At 34.8% G+C, this 21,754-nt stretch overlaps 1 protein-coding gene across 1 annotated transcript in view; it reads right to left on the reverse strand.

Moving 5' to 3' along the window:
- The window catches only part of LOC122797894 (zinc finger protein 1 homolog), a 192,116-nt gene that overhangs the window by 138,227 nt on the left and 32,135 nt on the right, over nt 1-21,754 (reverse strand). Inside the window, exon 3 of the mRNA XM_044066413.1 lies at nt 9,952-10,071. Coding sequence (XP_043922348.1) covers nt 9,952-10,071 — 120 coding nt within the window. The remainder of the gene's footprint in view (nt 1-9,951; nt 10,072-21,754) is intronic.

Genomic DNA, 21,754 nt, shown 5'->3' on the forward strand with positions numbered 1-21,754 from the left:
TACCTGTTGAATACATTTGTTGGGGACTATTAGTCAAGATCCAGTCGAGAATGGTTTCTTTGTTATTGTTTTTATTTGTTCTAGTTGTGGAGTTAATGGTTTGATGGAATCCGTGCAGGTTAATAATGGTAGATGGATTAGTTTGTTTGCACATGTTCCAATCAATATTAAAGTCGCCTAGTAGTATTGTTTCTTGAAGGAGATTAATTGAAAACCAGTTTAGTAGGTCTTCTAATATGGGGAATTGTTGCCTGGGGAAGATAAGTGCAGATAATATTAATAGTTTTGTGTGAGTTTAGGGAGAGTTTGGAAATAATCAGTTCAACATTAGAGTCATGTGGTGGGGTAAGGGCTGATTTACTTATTTCCAGTCCAGTTTTGAAGAGTATAGCTACTCCTCCACCTTTTTTGTTAAGACGATCTTGTCTTAGGATGTTAGAGCCAGGGGGGATAATTTCGTTATCTTTTATTGTGGGTTTCAGCCAGGTTTCAGTAAGACAGAGAATGTCAAACTGTTGGACTTCTAGTAGGGCATGAAGAGCAGGAAGTTTGTTTCATATGCTACGGATGTTAAGATGAGCTATTGTGAGAGATTTGGGAGGTTTAGTTTGTGGTGTAGACATAGGTTTCATAGTTTGGGAATTAGGGGATGGTATGTCTGTGTTTGGGCCTGGGTTGGGGTGGATGTCCCCATCAATTAATGATAAACCATGAATAAGGTTAGTTAGTTGTGAGGTTTTGATGCTGTGCAAGTGTTTTGTGAGTCGAAGAATAAGGTATTTGATGTGTGAGAGACGATGATATTTAGGTTCAAGATATGAGTTGCTGTATATGGGACTGTGATGGGTTGTGAGTGTAGTTGGGGGGGTAGCTAGGGTATGTTTGTGTGGAGTACAAAAGGTAGGATTTAAAGGTTGCTCATAGTAGGTTATGAGGTAGGTAGAGGTAAGAATAGTTAGAAGAGTTAGTAGTAGGAGAGGAAGGTGAGTGTAGGACATGTTGAGATGAGTGGGGATTGTATATAGTAGGTATGTGTTCAGAGAGGGAAAGGGTGGGTGTGGAATTGGACTGCTATGGAGTGGGTGGAGAGAAGAATATGTTCCGATTGGCTAGGGAATGTGGTGGGTGTGGTTATGCGGGGATAAATGTAGAGGTCCCAGGGGCGGGTGGGATATGGGGGCAGGGAGGGGAGCGGAGTGAGCCCGAAGGGCGAACGGAGCGGGCAGAGCCAAAAGAGTAGGAAATTGCTGAGAGGAAACAATCAGCCAGGTATAATAACAGCAGGTAACAACGGCAGATCAGTAGTCAGGAATCAGAAAAATGAATACTAGTTGTATAAATCCAAATACAGCAAAAAGTAAGTATTACTTTACAAATCTGAACACTTTTAAAATAAATTCCTGAGGTCTAATGGCTTACCAGCTAGCAGAATGTAATTGCTGAAGAGCACTTGTGTCCTGGTGGGAGACTAGAGATTTAAAGATGGCTCCATGCTCAGCAGGATACTAATATAGACTTTGTATTGGCGGAGGGAGATAGCACAAGGGGTGTAAACCAGGTGGAATGCAAAGAAACCAGAGAGGCAATCAGTGGAAATGAGTGAAGGCCTCAGAGAGGGTAAGTAATAATTCAAACTACCTGTAAAGTGAAGGAGAGAAGAGACAGCAAAGTTTATTAAGGTTGGGAGTGTGTCTTTACATTGACTTGCTGATTAGTAACCAGTTTGTGCACAGATTAGAGTAGTGAGATACATTAGCAATGAAGGGGAATGTATAGAGATGCAAATAAACAGGTGGGCCTCCAAGTGATACAAACTAAGGCAGAAAGAACTGAGAGGGCTGCTTGATGGTTAATTTAATTTAGTCACAGGGATGTGAAATTAAAATCTATACTGTCTACTGGACAGTTAGGATTACTGTACTATCGGGAGGGGGGGGGACACAAGGCTACAACAGTCAGTTTTATTAGCAAGCTGAGAACTACTAAGAAATACTGCTAATGTAATAGCTTCACTCTCATAAAACATACAAGTAGAATGCCTGGGTGGACTGACCCTGCTCTTGAAGCTCAAAATGTATATCCTTGTTTAGTTTACAATACTGATTCCTTCTTACACTGTAGAGATGGAGTGGTAGCCACAGACTGCAGATTTGCTTGAGTGTGCTCCTGCTCTTGAAGCTCAAAATGTATATCCTTGTTTAGTTTACAATACTGATTCCTTCTTACACTGTATAGATGGAGTGGTAGCCACAGACTGCAGATTTGCTTGAGTGTGCTCAGCTAGCAGAATGTAATTGCTGAAGAGCACTTGTGTCCTGGTGGGAGACTAGAGATTTTTCTATACACATATATGTGTATTTTTCTATACACATATATATGTATATGTATATATAAAATCTATATCTGTTTCTATCTATATATATAATCTATATGTTTAGATATCTAATTAATATATATATAAAAAAATCTATAATCTAAGCATAATATATATAAAATCTATAATATACAGGAAATTTGGGGCCAACCATGTTACTAATGGCAGCTACTGCTTCCCCAGGGATGGGTAAACCTTCCCAGCTGCCTCTCCCACAAATGACAAAAGTGGTTCTCCTTTGCCCAGTGAGGGGATCCCAAAAGACACAGAGGATGTGGCTAACCACTGGTCCATAGTGGCTACACCAGAGGGAACTGGGGTGAAAGATGAGGGTCTGAGGTACAACAAATGGCTACAGCAGAGTCACCCACCCGTGGCTGAGGCAAACTGCTAGCCTGCTGTGGTACCAAAGGCTGTTTGCCTAACCTTTTCTTTTTGTGACTGTATGAAAGACCAACTGAGGGACTGCCAATCTGTTCCGTGGTCAAGTGGAAAATGGTGTCGCTGTTCTAGGAATAACAATGACAGTAAAACTATCAGTCCACAAAAGTATTTTTTTTTGGGAGGGAGTTGACACAAAAAGCACTTCAAACATTATGACAGCCCAAGAATGTTAAAATAAAATATTCTCTGTGGAAAGATTGTGTTGATCAGTTAGATAACATATACTTCTCAGCTGATGGAAAAAGAGTGCTCCATTTAAAAGTACATTATAATCTTGGGACAATACATTAAAACACAACACTCCAACTTTTCTGAAGAGGAAAGTAATAAAACAGCAGGAAAAATAGCAACGTGGAAGTTTTACTTCCCCAAAAGGAACTTATCTACCCAGCTAGGGAAAACACAAGCTGACTGCTGATCATCAAAACCCTCAGAGGGGCATACTGTTCATTGGCAGTAACGCTCTAAAGGGCTTTATGCCCAAACTTGTCTTTTAGTCGGCTCAACTCGAGTTGCTTGACAGTTTTGGTGAGTGGAAATGCGTTCTGAAGGTTTGGAACTACTAGGATCTCTCATTCTTTACTGTTCATTAATTAACTTCTCCATGACCTTCTATACACCAGTTTATTACTACATACTAATGATACTGTTCTCCCTTCATCACAACAATGGGCCTCATTACTACAAATATCACTCACTCTGACGTCTCCATGACCTTCTATACATCAGTTTATTACTCTATACCAATGATACTGTTCTCCCTTCATCACAACAATGTGCCTCATTACTACAAATATCACTCACTCTGACCTCTCCATGACCTTCTATACATCAGTTTATTACTATATACCAATGATACTGTTCTCCCTTCATCACAACAATGTGCCTCATTACTACAAATATCACTCACTCTGACCTCTCCATGACCTTCTATACATCAGTTTATTACTATATACCAATGATACTGTTCTCCCTTCATCACAACAATGTGCCTCATTACTACAAATATCACTCACTCTGACCTCTCCATGCCCTCCTATACACCAGTTTATTACTATATACTAATGATACTGTTCTCCCTTCATCACAACAACGTGCCTCATTACTACAAATATCACTCACTCTGACCTCTCCATGACCTTCTGCACATCAGTTTATTACTATATACTAATGATACTGTTCTCCCTTCATCACAACAATGTGCCTCATTACTACAAATATCACTCACTCTGACTTCTCCATGACCATCTACACACCAGGTTATTACTATATACTAATGATACTGTTCTCCCTTCATCACGTGTCTCATTACTACAAATATCACTCACTCTGACTTCTCCATGACCTTCTACACATCAGTTTATTACTATATACTAATGATACTGTTCTCCCTTTGTCACAACAATGTGCCTCATTACTACAAATATCACTCACTCTGACTTCTCCATGACCATCTACACACCAGGTTATTACTATATATTAATGATACTGTTCTCCCTTCATCACGTGTCTCATTACTACAAATATCACTCACTTTGACCTCTCCATGACCTTCTACACATCAGTTTATTACTACATACTAATGATACTGTTCTCCCTTCATCACAACAATGTGCCTCATTACTACAAATATCACTCACTCTGACCTCTCCATGACCTTCTGCACATCAGTTTATTACTATATACTAATGATACTGTTCTCCCTTCATCACAACAATGTGCCTCATTACTACAAATATCACTCACTCTGACTTCTCCATGACCTTCTACACATCAGTTTATTACTATATACTAATGATACTGTTCTCCCTTTGTCACAACAATGTGCCTCATTACTACAAATATCACTCACTCTGACTTCTCCATGACCATCTACACACCAGGTTATTACTATATATTAATGATACTGTTCTCCCTTCATCACGTGTCTCATTACTACAAATATCACTCACTTTGACCTCTCCATGACCTTCTACACATCAGTTTATTACTACATACTAATGATACTGTTCTCCCTTCATCACAACAATGTGCCTCATTACTACAAATATCACTCACTCTAACCTCTCCATGACATTCTGCACATCAGTTTATTACTATATACTAATGATACTGTTCTCCTTTCATCACAACAATGTGCCTCATTACTACAAATATCACTCACTCTGACTTCTCCATGACTTTCTATACATCAGTTTATTACTATATACTAATGATACTGTTCTCCCTTCATCACACGAATGTACCTCATTACTAGAAATATCACTCACTCTGACTTCTCCATGACCTTCTATACATCAGTTTATTACTACATACTAATGATACTGTTCTCCCTTCATCACAACAACGTGCCTCATTACTACAAATATCACTCACTCTGACTTCTCCATGACCTTCTACATACCAGTTTATTACTACATACTAATGATACTGTTCTCCCTTCATCACAACAATGTGCATCATTACTACAAATATCACTCACTCAGACCTCTCCATGACCTTCTGCACATCAGTTTATTACTATATACTAATGATACTGTTCTCCCTTCATCACAACAATGTGCCTCATTACTACAAATATCACTCACTCTGACTTCTCCATGACTTTCTATACATCAGTTTATTACTATATACTAATGATACTGTTCTCCCTTCATCACAACAATGTGCATCATTACTACAAATATCACTCACTCTGACTTCTCCATGACCTTCTACACATCAGTTTATTACTACATACTAATGATACTGTTCTCCCTTCATCACAACAACGTGCCTCATTACTACAAATATCACTCACTCTGACTTCTCCATGACTTTCTATACATCAGTTTATTACTATATACTAATGATACTGTTCTCCCTTCATCACAACAATGTGCCTCATTACTAGAAATATCACTCACTCTGACTTCTCTATGACATTCTACACACCAGTTTATTACTATATACTAATCATACTGTTCTCCCTTCATCATAACAATGTGCCTCATTACTACAAATATCACTCACTCTGACTTCTCCATGACCTTCTATACATCAGTTTATTACTATATACTAATGATACTGTTCTCCCTTCATCACAACAATGTGCATCATTACTACAAATATCACTCACTCTGACTTCTCCATGACCTTCTACACATCAGTTTATTACTACATACTAATGATACTGTTCTCCCTTCATCACAACAACGTGCCTCATTACTACAAATATCACTCACTCTGACTTCTCCATGACTTTCTATACATCAGTTTATTACTATATACTAATGATACTGTTCTCCCTTCATCACAACAATGTGCCTCATTACTAGAAATATCACTCACTCTGACTTCTCTATGACATTCTACACACCAGTTTATTACTATATACTAATGATACTGTTCTCCCTTCATCACAACAATGTGCCTCATTACTACAAATATTACTCACTCTGACTTCTCCATGACCTTTTACACATCAGTTTATTACTATATACTAATGATACTGTTCTCCCTTCATCACAACAACGTGCCTCATTACTACAAATATCACTCACTCTGACTTCTCCATGACTTTCTATACATCAGTTTATTACTATATACTAATGATACTGTTCTCCCTTCATCACAAGAATGTACCTCATTACTAGAAATATCACTCACTCTGACTTCTCCATGACCTTCTATACATCAGTTTATTACTACATACTAATGATACTGTTCTCCCTTCATCACAACAACGTGCCTCATTACTACAAATATCACTCACTCTGACTTCTCCATGACCTTCTACATACCAGTTTATTACTACATACTAATGATACTGTTCTCCCTTCATCACAACAATGTGCATCATTACTACAAATATCACTCACTCTGACTTCTCCATGACCTTCTACACATCAGTTTATTACTACATACTAATGATACTGTTCTCCCTTCATCACAACAACGTGCCTCATTACTACAAATATCACTCACTCTGACTTCTCCATGACTTTCTATACATCAGTTTATTACTATATACTAATGATACTGTTCTCCCTTCATCACAACAATGTGCCTCATTACTAGAAATATCACTCACTTTGACTTCTCTATGACATTCTACACACCAGTTTATTACTATATACTAATGATACTGTTCTCCCTTCATCACAACAATGTGCATCATTACTACAAATATCACTCACTCTGACTTCTCCATGACCTTCTACACATCAGTTTATTACTATATACTAATGACACTGTTCTCCCTTCATCACAACAATGTGCCTCATTACTACAAATATCACTCACTCTGACATCTCCATGACCTTCTACACATCAGTTTATTACTATATACTAATGATACTGTTCTCCCTTCATCACAACAATGTGCATCATTACTACAAATATCACTCACTCTGACCTCTCCATGACCTTCTATACATCAGTTTATTACTCTATACCAATGATACTGTTCTCCCTTCATCACAACAATGTGCCTCATTACTACAAATATCACTCACTCTGACTTCTCCATGACCTTCTACACACCAGTTTATTACTATATATTAATGAGACTGTTCTCCCTTCATCATAACAATGTGCCTCATTACTAGAAATATCACTCACTCTGACTTCTCCATGACCTTCTATACATCAGTTTATTACTATATACTAATGATACTGTTCTCCCTTCATCACAACAATGTGCCTCATTACTAGAAATATCACTCACTCTGACCTCTCCATGACCTTCTATACATCAGTTTATTACTATATACTAATGACACTGTTCTCCCTTCATCACAACAATGTGCCTCATTACTAGAAATATCACTCACTCTGACCTCTCCATGACCTTCTATACATCAGTTTATTACTCTATACTAATGATACTGTTCTCCCTTCATAACAACAATGTGCATCATTACTAGAAATATCACTCATTCTGACGTCTCCATGACCTTCTGCACACCAGTTTATTACTATATACTAATGATACTGTTCTCCCTTCATAACAACAATGTGCATCATTACTAGAAATATCACTCATTCTGACGTCTCCATGACCTTCTGCACATCAGTTTATTACTATATACTAATGATACTGTTCTCCCTTCATAACAACAATGTGCCTCATTACTACAAATATCACTCACTCTGACTTCTCCATGACCTTCTACATACCAGTTTATTACTATATACTAATGATACTGTTCTCCCTTCATCACAACAATGTTCCTCATTACTACAAATATCACTCACTCTGACCTCTCCATGACCTTCTATACATCAGTTTATTACTATATACTAATGATACTGTTCTCCCTTCATCACAACAATGTGCCTCATTACTACAAATATCACTCACTCTGACCTCTCTATGGCCTTCTATACATCAGTTTATTACTACATACTAATGATACTGTTCTCCCTTCATCACAACAATGTGCCTCATTACTACAAATATCACTCACTCTGACGTCTCCATGACCTTCTACACATCAGTTTATTACTATATACTAATGATACTGTTCGCCCTTCATCACAACAACGTGCCTCATTACTAGAAATATCACTCACTCTGACCTCTCCATGACCTTCTATACACCAGTTTATTACTATATACTAATGATACTGTTCTCCCTTCATCACAACAATGTGCCTCATTACTAGAAATATCACTCACTCTGACCTCTCCATGACCTTCTATACACCAGTTTATTACTATATACTAATGATACTGTTCTCCCTTCATCACAACAATGGGCCTCATTACTACAAATATCACTCACTCTGACTTTTCCTTGACCTTCTACACACCAGTTTATTACTATATACTAATGATACTGTTCTCCTTTCATCACAACAATGTGCCTCATTACTACAAATATCACTCACTCTGACTTCTCCTTGACCTTCTACACACCAGTTTATTACTATATACTAATGATACTGTTCTCCCTTCATCACAACAATGTGCTTCATTACTACAAATATCACTCACTCTGACTTCTCCTCACAGCACAACTGGTTGTCAGAAAATTAGTTAGAAATAAATGTCAAAATATTCCAACATTACGTTGGTTGCCACCGCAAAAATAAATATATAAATAAATAACATAAATAAATAAATAAATAAATGAACCCCCCTCCGATCACTTCTCTATTGTAGATCTTGATGGATTTCTACTTCCTGCTGTAATGGAATAACAACACCTTGGCATTCTGATTGGTCAGTTCTTAACCTTTCAATCTCAAATCAAACCTCAACCTCAAAAAGTACTGTAACATCTTAAAATTGCACATATATCCTCCAATCTACCATATGTTCTTCTCCACAGACTGGATCACAGCATCCCAATTTATACCTTTAGTTCATCACATAGTGTCTCTGTTTCACAGAGTAGTGAAAAATCAGTTCTTAGATTTATAGGATCACAGGAGGTTACTAGACTATCGACCTAGAGGTCATTTTAAGCCTAGCCATTTCATCCTAATGTAATACTATAGATACTCTAGTCAGTACTCAGGAATGTATTTAGTAATGATTAGCCATGTCCAGCAAGGTTGTGGACGCTATCCCTAGTATGAATATACAGTGCCCATCCACTACTCATCCAGGATCCTTTAACAGTGTCATAGAGGTGCTCTGTTTCACATGAATTGGCAGCCTATTCCAAAGATGCAACAGTTGCTGGGAGACAAATCTGTCCCTCCAGCATGTCCATCTCAACCAATTGAATAATCATTATTGCATTATAACACAAAGCAAACTGCCTCCCTCTTAAAGATAGAATAAAATTAACATGTTTTGTAGGAATGCTTAAGTTTGACACAAATCCTATTGCTCATCTCTAAGCAACACACTAAAATCCATCACTCTGATCACTCCCTTACAAATCAGAATGCTCTACTACTCAACAGACCTCCATTTCAGTTGAATACAGGTGAAAGCACATTCCATAAATCTGCTTCACCTACCTGGTGATTTTTACTAGACTTTTGTATACAGATTAAAGATGAACACTACCTCCTTATTTAGCTCTGGTGTTTCCTCCTTGTGTGGCCCTGGAACCATACACTTTACCTACACATACCATGTGCTCACAGTTCTGTACCATCATCTTCATGTTTAGATCTAAGATGACTGTCCTTACCTATAGACACCATGTGCTCAAAGTTCTGTATCATCACCTCCTGGTATAGCAGTTTGTCCCATTTGGTCAGCATCTTCCACTCATCCAATGAAAAGTCCACAGCAACATCTTCAAAAGTTTCTGGAATCTGAGAAAAAAAGTGTAACACTTGTTCTGCAAATATAAACACTTCAAAACAAGCAGTAATAACATCTGCTACTTAAATGATATTCATCTACTGTAATTTTTAGTATTGCCAGATCTGTTCTCCTATATTTATGCTCTTACTTCTACATTTGTTACTTGCTAAATGGGAATGTCGAAAAGGAACAGCCTGCCTTAGAGGGATTCCACATGCAAAATCTCTAAAACAACACTAGACAATATAGCTGTTTAGAAACTGTCACTATTATGGGTGCATCACAAACAAAGTGGAAAATATACAAATTATCATTATGTAAATAAGCAATACACAGGTACAACCATATTTATATGTGTTTACTAGATACAAAGTATCATTATGTAAATAAGACAGCATACACAGGTATAACCATATTTATATGTGTTTACTAGATACGAAGTATCATTATGTAAATAACAGCACACACAGGTATAACCATATTTATATGTGTTTACTAGATACAAAGTATCATTATGTAAATAACACAGTACACACAGGTATAACAACATTTATATGTGTTTACTAGATACAAAGTATCATTATATAAATAACACAGTACACACAGGTATAACAACATTTATATGTGTTTACTAGATACAAAGTATCATTATGTAAATAACACAGTACACACAGGTATAACAACATTTGTATGTGTTTACTAGATACAAAGTATCATTATGTAAATAACGCAGCACACACAGGTATAACCATATTTATATGTGTTTACTAGATACAAAGTATCATTATGTAAATAACGCAGCACACACAGGTATAACCATATTTATATGTGTTTACTAGATACAAAGTATCATTATGTAAATAACAGCACACACAGGTATAACCATATTTATATGTGTTTACTAGATACAAAGTATCATTATGTAACACAGCACACACAGGTATAACCATATTTATATGTGTTTACTAGATACGAAGTATCATTATGTAAATAACAGCACACACAGGTATAACCATATTTATATGTGTTTACTAGATACAAAGTATCATTATGTAACACAGCACACACAGGTATAACAACATTTATATGTGTTTACTAGATACAAAGTATCATTATGTAAATAACACAGCACACACAGGTATAACCATATTTATATGTGTTTATTAGATACAAAGTATCATTATGTAAATAACACAGCACACACAGGTATAACCATATTTATATGTGTTTACTAGATACAAAGTATCATTATGTAAATAACAGCACACACAGGTATAACCATATTTATATGTGTTTACTAGATACAAAGTATCATTATGTAAATAACACAGCACACACAGGTATAACCATATTTATATGTGTTTACTAGATACAAAGTATCATTATGTAAATAACAGCACACACAGGTATAACCATATTTTTATGTGTTTACTAGATACAAAGTATCATTATGTAACACAGCACACACAGGTATAACAACATTTATATGTGTTTACTAGATACAAAGTATCATTATGTAAATAACACAGTGCACACAGGTATAACCATATTTATATGTGTTTACTAGATACAAAGTATCATTATGTAAATAACACAGTGCACACAGGTATAACCATATTTATATGTGTTTACTAGATACAAAGTATCATTATGTAAATAACAGCACACACAGGTATAACCATATTTATATGTGTTTACTAGATACAAAGTATCATTATGTAAATAACACAGCGCACACAGGTATAACCATATTTATATGTGTTTACTAGATACAAAGTATCATTATGTAAATAACACAGCACACACAGGTATAACCACATTTATATGTGTTTACTAGATACAAAGTATCATTATGTAAATAACACAGCACACAGGTATAACCATATTTATATGTGTTTACTAGATACAAAGTATCATTATGTAAATTAACACAGGTATAACCATATTTATATGTGTTTACTAGATACAAAGTATCATTATGTAAATAACAGCACACACAGGTATAACCATATTTATATGTGTTTACTAGATACAAAGTATCATTATGTAAATAACACAGCGCACACAGGTATAACCATATTTATATGTGTTTACTAGATACAAAGTATCATTATGTAACACAGCACACACAGGTATAACCATATTTATATGTGTTTACTAGATACAAAGTATCATTATGTAACACAGCACACACAGGTATAACCATATTTATATGTGTTTACTAGATACAAAGTATCATTATGTAACACAGCACACACAGGTATAACCATATTTGGGTCCACTACAGAATCTCGAAAGCTCACAATACCGAAGCCCATAATCCTGAGCCCAAAATCCCGAAAATTCAAAATCCCGAAAGCCCAAAATCCTGAAACTCAAAATCTTGAAAACACAAAATGGACATACGGACGTCATTGTGGCTTTGCTATTGTTAGCCCTGTGGTGTTAGGTCATGCGTTGGGTTCAGGTAAGTGTGCGGTTGGTTTTATGTTAGGGTTAGGGGCGGTTTAAGTGAGTTAGGGTTAGGGTGCAGGTTAGGCATGTATGCAATAGTTACAAATATTGGGGTTGGGGGCGGTTTAAGTGAGTTAGGGTTAGGGCGCGGGTCAGGTGAGTGTGCGATAGTGATGGACCTTAGGGTTAGGGTTAGGGTCAGGGTCAGTTGGTAGATATTAGTGTCTTTATATTGACATATTAGCATAATTTGTGTTTTCAGGATTTTGAGTTTCAGGATTTTGGGCTTTCGGGATTTTGAATTTTCGGGATTTTGGGCTCAGGATTATGGGCTTCGGTATTATGAGCTTTCGAGATTCTGTAGTGGACCCATATTTATATGTGTTTACTAGATACAAAGTATCATTATGTAACACAGCACACACAGGTATAACAACATTTATATGTGTTTACTAGATACAAAGTATCATTATGTAAATAACACAGTGCACACAGGTATAACCATATTTATATGTGTTTACTAGATACAAAGTATCATTATGTAAATAACACAGCGCACACAGGTATAACCATATTTATATGTGTTTACTAGATACAAAGTATCATTATGTAAATAACAGCACACACAGGTATAACCATATTTATATGTGTTTACTAGATACAAAGTATCATTATGTAAATAACACAGCACACACAGGTATAACCATATTTATATGTGTTTACTAGATACAAAGTATCATTATGTAAATAACACAGCACACACAGGTATAACAACATTTATATGTGTTTACTAGATACAAAGTATCATTATGTAAATAACACAGCACACACAGGTATAACCATATTTATATGTGTTTACTAGATACAAAGTATCATTATGTAAATTAACACCGGTATAACCATATTTATATGTGTTTACTAGATACAAAGTATCATTATGTAAATAACAGCACACACAGGTATAACCATGTTTATATGTGTTTACTAGATACAAAGTATCATTATGTAAATAACACAGCACACACAGGTATAAATATATTTATATGTGTTTACTAGATACAAAGTATCATTATGTAAATAACACAGCACACACAGGTATAACAACATTTATATGTGTTTACTAGATACAAAGTATCATTATGTAAATAACAGCACACACAGGTATAACCATATTTATATGTGTTTACTAGATACAAAGTATCATTATGTAAATAACACAGCACACACAGGTATAACCATATTTATATGTGTTTACTAGATACAAAGTATCATTATGTAAATAACACAGTGCACACAGGTATAACAACATTTATATGTGTTTACTAGATACAAAGTATCATTATGTAACACAGCACATACAGGTATAACCATATTTATATGTGTTTACTAGATACAAAGTATCATTATGTAAATAACAGCACACACAGGTATAACCATATTTATATGTGTTTACTAGATACAAAGTATCATTATGTAACACAGCACACACAGGTATAACCATATTTATATGTGTTTACTAGATACAAAGTATCATTATGTAACACAGCACACACAGGTATAACCATATTTATATGTGTTTACTAGATACAAAGTATCATTATGTAACACAGCACACACAGGTATAACCATATTTATATGTGTTTACTAGATACAAAGTATCATTATGTAACACAGCACACACAGGTATAACCATATTTATATGTGTTTACTAGATACAAAGTATCATTATGTAAATAACAGCACACACAGGTATAACCATATTTATATGTGTTTACTAGATACAAAGTATCATTATGTAACACAGCACACACAGGTATAACCATATTTATATGTGTTTACTAGATACAAAGTATCATTATGTAACACAGCACACACAGGTATAACCATATTTATATGTGTTTACTAGATACAAAGTATCATTATGTAACACAGCACACACAGGTATAACCATATTTATATGTGTTTACTAGATACAAAGTATCATTATGTAACACAGCACACACATGTATAACCATATTTATATGTGTTTACTAGATACAAAGTATCATTATGTAAATTAACACAGGTATAACCATATTTATATGTGTTTACTAGATACAAAGTATCATTATATAAATAACAGCACACACAGGTATAACCATGTTTATATGTGTTTACCTGATACAAAGTATCATTATGTAAATAACACAGCACACACAGGTATAACCATATTTATATGTGTTTACTAGATACAAAGTATCATTATGTAAATAACACAGCACACACAGGTATAACAACATTTATATGTGTTTACTAGATACAAAGTATCATTATGTAAATAACAGCACACACAGGTATAACCATATTTATATGTGTTTACTAGATACAGAGTATCATTATGTAAATAACACAGCACACACAGGTATAACCATATTTATATGTGTTTACTAGATACAGGGTATCATTATGTAAATAACACAGCACACACAGGTATAACCATATTTATATGTGTTTACTAGATACAGAGTATCATTATGTAAATAACACAGCACACACAGGTATAACCATATTTATATGTGTTTACTAGATACAAAGTATCATTATGTAAATAACACAGCACACACAGGTATAACCATATTTATATGTGTTCATTAGATACAAAGTATCATTATGTAAATAACACAGCACACACAGGTATAACCATATTTATATGTGTTTACTAGATACAAAGTATCATTATGTAAATAACACAGCACACACAGGTATAACCATATTTATATGTGTTTACTAGATACAAAGTATCATTATGTAAATAACACAGCACACACAGGTATAACAACATTTATATGTGTTTACTAGATACAAAGTATCATTATGTAAATAACACAGCACACACAGGTATAACAACATTTATATGTGTTTACTAGATACAAAGTATCATTATGTAAATAACACAGCACACACAGGTATAACCATATTTATATGTGTTTACTAGATACAAAGTATCATTATGTAAATAACACAGCACACACAGGTATAACCATATTTATATGTGTTTACTAGATACAAAGTATCATTATGTAAATTAACACAGGTATAACCATATTTATATGTGTTTACTAGATACAAAGTATCATTATGTAAATAACACAGCACACACAGGTATAACCATATTTATATGTGTTTACTAGATACAAAGTATCATTATGTAACACAGCACACACAGGTATAACCATATTTATATGTGTTTACTAGATACAAAGTATCATTATGTAAATAACAGCACACAGGTATAACCATATTTATATGTGTTTACTAGATACAAAGTATCATTATGTAACACAGCACACACAGGTATAACATTTGTATGTGTTTACTAGATTACAGCACGGAATCAGTTGGACCTTTTTCATAAGCTGTCTGGTTAAGTGGTTTGATCAGAGTCCCACAACAGTAAAGAAATCAAACCTGGGACTACAGGAAGCAGCTTATTATTAACTCATATACCCTCAATTCTCTCCAATAATTACAAGACAAAGCAAATTTGTCATGTAGTAAATTGACTCTTGTATTAACATAATAAAGACATAAGTGTATCCTGTCAGTGGGATTCAGTGAACAAAATCACTATGAAAAGCATTCGATGAACCAGGTCAACAGAATTAATTTACTTTACATATTTGTTTGCATAGCTAATTAACCAAGCTGATGGGCTCATCTGTACACCACTTTCAGCCACAACTGTGCCAAATTTGTTACGTTACAAATTCTCATAATGAATTACATTTGTCAGATGATGTACAAAAAACACAGTAAAAGAATCATATGTTAAGTTTTTCTTTACTTTTACTATTTTGGTCCGGTTTTCGTTCAGGAAGCCGAGGCTAAAGGATTTTTTGTATGGTTTTGGTGGTGATATTTCCAGGCAAATGGTTTATTCGAGTTTTGGATGGGCTGATTGGTTCTTTGGAACAGTCTGTTCTTCGGGCGTATGACCTTGGTGATAGACTATCTTATGACGAACGCTTTTCGTTTTTCACTCTACACTTTATTGCCTCTGCCCTGACACAGCCGTCGGGTCCCTTAGGCATTTGAGCACTTGTATAGAGAATGGGGTTTTGACATCTACGGATACCTATGATGTTTGTGATGAAGGGAATTGTCTGCATGAATAGGCTCACATTCATATGACATATCAACACTTCCTGTTTACATAAGGTCAAGGTGAGCATGATGACCTAAGTAGCTGCAACACTCCTTTCTTATTGGATTTTTAAAATATCTTGGGTTATTTTTGACTACAGGATGGTTTTATGTATTACATTCATATAATGCTGTCTATGCCTTTTAGATGAGACTAGTTGCAGATTTTGACAGTCTTGAGACTATGTTCACGTTTATAATGAATCGGAACGCGATTTGATCCTGCTTTATATGTAACGTTTTCACTGCATTAAAGAGAGTTTTGTGATAGTTGTTTAGTATATTGTAACATTGTTTGCTTATTTAACAACAGAAGGATATGGTTTGTTGGTTTACCTGACGTTGTTGGTAACAGCAACTATCTTTAATTTTGCTAACACTGCTTCTTTAATAAGCGTACTGGGGAAATGTAAATGAGTCAGTAATTGTCTCATTATTGTTTAATTCCTTGGTTTGCGCGCCAAAATGTTTTATATATAAGCATCCTGTTTTTATAGTTTTAATACACCTGAAGAAGCGTAGTTTAGCTACGTGAAAGCGCTTGCGTTTTTTTACTTCAATAAAGAAGATATTACGTTTACTTAGTTCATTTCGTGTGGTGATTCCTGTGGATTCTGTACTACTATGATGTACAAAATGCTAGACTACACTGGAAAACATAAGCAAGCACATACAAGTACATGAAAGCACAGCAGCTGGTCATTTTAAGAGACAAGTAACAACAGCGTCAAATTGTTAGACTCCATCAAAATCTGTACAATTAGTGGAACATAAGGATGTTAGTAATACGTATAGCAAAGTGTGCACATATAATAATACTGCTAAATGTAACTTTGCAGCCAGTGTGGAAACACCATCACTTGTATTCATCAGGGAGACGTTTAATGAGTACTTCTGCTTTGAAGGTACTTAATTGTTGAAGTTTCCTGATAATCTGAAGCAATGAGTTCCAGGCTACTAGTGCACGTTTGGAGAAGGATTTTATCTATAATCTTAGAAAACTGTGCATTTGAAAATAATATTGTCTCTTTTGCTAATGTGTGAAGGGAATAACTTGTTTTTTTCTGAGCTGTCGAATGCCTGCTAGAAGTGGACAGGAAGTGGGTAAGTCTGTAAGGACCCTATCGTCATAAGCCTAGTGACAACCTATGGCAGTAGGAGCAGTCTAGTAATTTGTAAGTGACACAAGGCCCTAGGGTCATTAACCTAGTGACAACCTATCAACCTATGACAGTAGGAGCGGTCTAGTAATTTATAAGTGACACAAGGCCCTAGGGTCGTTACCCTAGTGACAACCTATGAACCTGTGACAGTAGGAGCGGTCTAGTAATTTGAAAGTGGCACAAGTAGCAGAACAGACCCAGCAGCTATTGGCAATCAGATGGATTTTTATACTGGACAACAACTATGTCCTCAAGGGCTACCTCAGGTTATGAATATGCATATTCTACTAATTGTTACTGTTTTTTGAACTGAATAACAACAATTTTCTCTTAACTCATTCACACTAATGTGTTGTAGGATATCACGTCTAGCAGTCTACACACATCCTTGCATTCCAGAGCATTTTCTAAAAAATAACTTAAAAAAGCATATAAAAGAAACAAATGTAACTACTTTGTGAACAATAAAAGCTTTAAAACAATACAAATTGTAATGATATTAGGAATAAGTACTATTTTTATTTAAAATAATCAGTATAAGCAAATTATTTTCATAAATACTATAAAATATTAAAATTCACATAAACCCAGAATTATATGTTTTTGCTAGACTTTCACAAATTATCATATCTAATGTTACTACCTAAACATACGTTACAGTAATTTTGCTAACCAGACATAAGCTTTCATATGATGGCAAGAAATTCCTCTCCGAGCACATATTTATTGAGATATTTCCAGAAATATGAAAACATATGATTAATAACATGCTTAGCAATTTAAATAACACTGACTATCTCTCAAGATGTGCAACGTACAGTACAAATATCAAATACAGTTTTTTCAGCTGCATCTAAGGTTTTACCTGATGGAATGCAATAAAACTTGAGTGAAAATAACAGTAAACAGTATTAGATTTTGGGCATTATCATTTGTAATGCCGGGGCTTTCCTGGATTCTAGAAGATGTAAGTTTAAGTATTTATATGGCAGCATTAAGCTGTTTCTGTGATTACCTGTACAAGTGTTGGAAAAGGTTAGTTGCTGATCAAGAAGCACGGTTCTCTTTAATCATTAATTCTCTTTTTTCCACTTATACATGTGGTTGGGGTGCTGCATCAACATTAGTCAAAGTGACCAAATCACTTGGAGTAAATGTTCATTTCAAGGTATCTTTGTGCTGTAACTTTTGGCACAGTAAATCGTGGGGTTCAGTAAAACTCAATGAAGGGTTTGGTTTTATTTTTGGTGAGCTCCAAACAGCTCTGTTTTTTTTTTTTTTTAACAGCTAGCTGCATTTTAGTCAATCAGTTCTAAACAGCACTGAAATCAGACAGACACCAATAAAGACAATACATAATAATTTTTTTTAATAATATCCCTTTCCCACCTGCAACAAATCCTAATTCTTTCCAGCCTTCATCAGCACAGGTAAACACTGCTGTCATTACTGTATTCTTCTTACAATCCATAATGTAAACTGACATACCTTGTGTAATGTTTTGTAATGATAATTGTTTCAGGGTTATTTTGGCCATATTATCTTCATCGCTCTCTCACACACACGCACACACACACACACACACACACACACACACACACACACACACACACACACACACACACACACACACACACACACACACACACACACACACACACGCACTATAATATTTACACCATTACACATTCTATCTCTCACAGCCACATGAACAACAAAAGCATGCAAAACACTCCTACCCATTCAGTTATTTTTAGACATTAAATAAAAAAAACAAAACAAAACAAATGGAGGCTTCCATACAGAATTTTATTACAAAATAATGAGTTTTCATCATAATGTTAATCAGACGTCATCAGAATAAACTGTCAAGCAGCAGGTTCACATTAAATAGCATCCTAAATGATGTAAAACAACAAAAAATAATATATGAATAACATGATTAATATAAAATCAGTTACTCAATTCTAACTATATCTCACCAGGTAAAACTGACATTTTATGCCGTTTGATGGAAATGGTTTTAACCATCAGCTTTTTCACTTTTGATGGTAAATATTATAAACAAGCTCAGCACTGCTTCGACACCATTGTTTGCAAACTTAGCTCTGGTATATTGGGAAGGTCCTTTTGTGCTAAACAGCTACTTTAAGAAGTATTTATGTTTGTATTTAAGCTATCAAGAGGGGGACTATATTAGAACATCGAAGTTTTAAGACATCGAATGTTCTAATATCGACCCCAAAACAGCGAACACTGAAAATAGTAAAGCTGCAGAACACCACATTTTTTCCTAGAGAAAGAATTCGGCTGGCCGTTTCTGTAGCTTCGCTATTTTCAGCACTGTGGTGGAAAGTTACGGGTCGGGTTCAGGTAAGTGTGCGATTGTGCGGATGTTAGGGTTAGGGCGTGGGTGAGGTGAGTGTGCGATAGTGACAGACTTTAGGGTTAGGGTTTAGGTTAAGGTAAGTGGATAGATAGTAGTGTATGTACAGTTTAGTGTAGGGTAGATGTAGGATTTTAAGTGTATGTGTGTGGATTGCTGTTTTTTTGGTGTACTTGTGTTGTGTGTGTGTGTTTCTCGGAACAGCATTTTTTTTTCCCAGGAAAAAAAAAGCGCTGGTTCGTGTCTTCGAGATTTTAAGCTTTCGCTTAAAAGGGGTCGATGAATTAGCATTCACTTTTCTAAGCATTCGCTAATTCAATATACACCCATCAAGAGGTTTTATTTATTTTATGGTCAGGTGACAATAACATTTTCCAGGATTTTTTTAGCTACATTAAACCAACGATTTTTTTTTTTTTTTTTTTTTTACATTTTAGGTACTTTGTGTCTTTTTATAAAACTGCACATTTTTGGATTTTTTTTTTATTATAAAGCATATTGTATTAGATCATTTTGATTCAACTGTGTATTTGAAACCTACAAATAATGCTGCATTATTAAATCAACCACTCAGTTAAAATTAAAAGTCTGTGGTTAAGGGGCAGATGAGCAGGCTGCCACTGCCAATTTCTGACAATTTTGCAAGAGGAATTATGCCTGAAAAAATGTTTTTCAACATAAAATACCCATAAACTGTGATTAACTGCATTTGGTAAAGCCATTTACCAAAAGACATACTGATGTTTCTACAGGGAAAAATTTTGAATGTAGCTATCAGCATCAGCTTTTCTTATTTTTTTATGTATGAGACTTTAGTTTTCTACTGACCGTACTATTATTAAAGATAATGAAAGGTACTGGAATATATTAAGAGGGTTCAGGTTCAAGAAAAATTAATGTAACTCCTGCCCATTTTTATTTATAAAACAAGTATGAACATTAAATACTAAATCCTGACCATTCCTTGCAAATTCTGACACTTTATACTCCTCAACACCCACTAAGAAGTACTAATCAATGCTTTCTTGAAGTTCATAAACCAAACAAAACCTTTAGGAAAATACTCTATTGTCACTCAGTTGCAAAAAATTGCCTTCAAGAAACAGCTTAAATCTTTTTTCCTATCAAATTGAATATGTTCATGCTCTAAACTAATACCCAAGAAACATTCACGGATAACATAACTTAACTGTATCACTTCTATCTCTCTCTCTCTCACTACTACCTACACATTTTTTTCCGTCATATTCCAGACTAGTTAGCTCATGTTACACACAATTCCCATAATCCCTTATTACTGTTCTTTAATTTATTTATTAACTTCCAAAGTTCACACACCTTTATCTGTATATTTACTTACTTCATGCCTAGTACCTTGGTTCAGCAATGTATTAACCTTAGTCTTACTATATTTCTGCTTTGTTTCTTGCCATACTACGTGAAAATTTCCATATATGTATTGTATTTCTATCCATACTATATATTCCTTTACTGCATGT

Source organism: Protopterus annectens, chromosome 3.part1 (assembly GCF_019279795.1).
Source record: "Protopterus annectens isolate FY-2018-M chromosome 3.part1, PAN1.0, whole genome shotgun sequence".
NCBI classification, from domain to species: Eukaryota; Metazoa; Chordata; order Ceratodontiformes; family Protopteridae; genus Protopterus; species Protopterus annectens.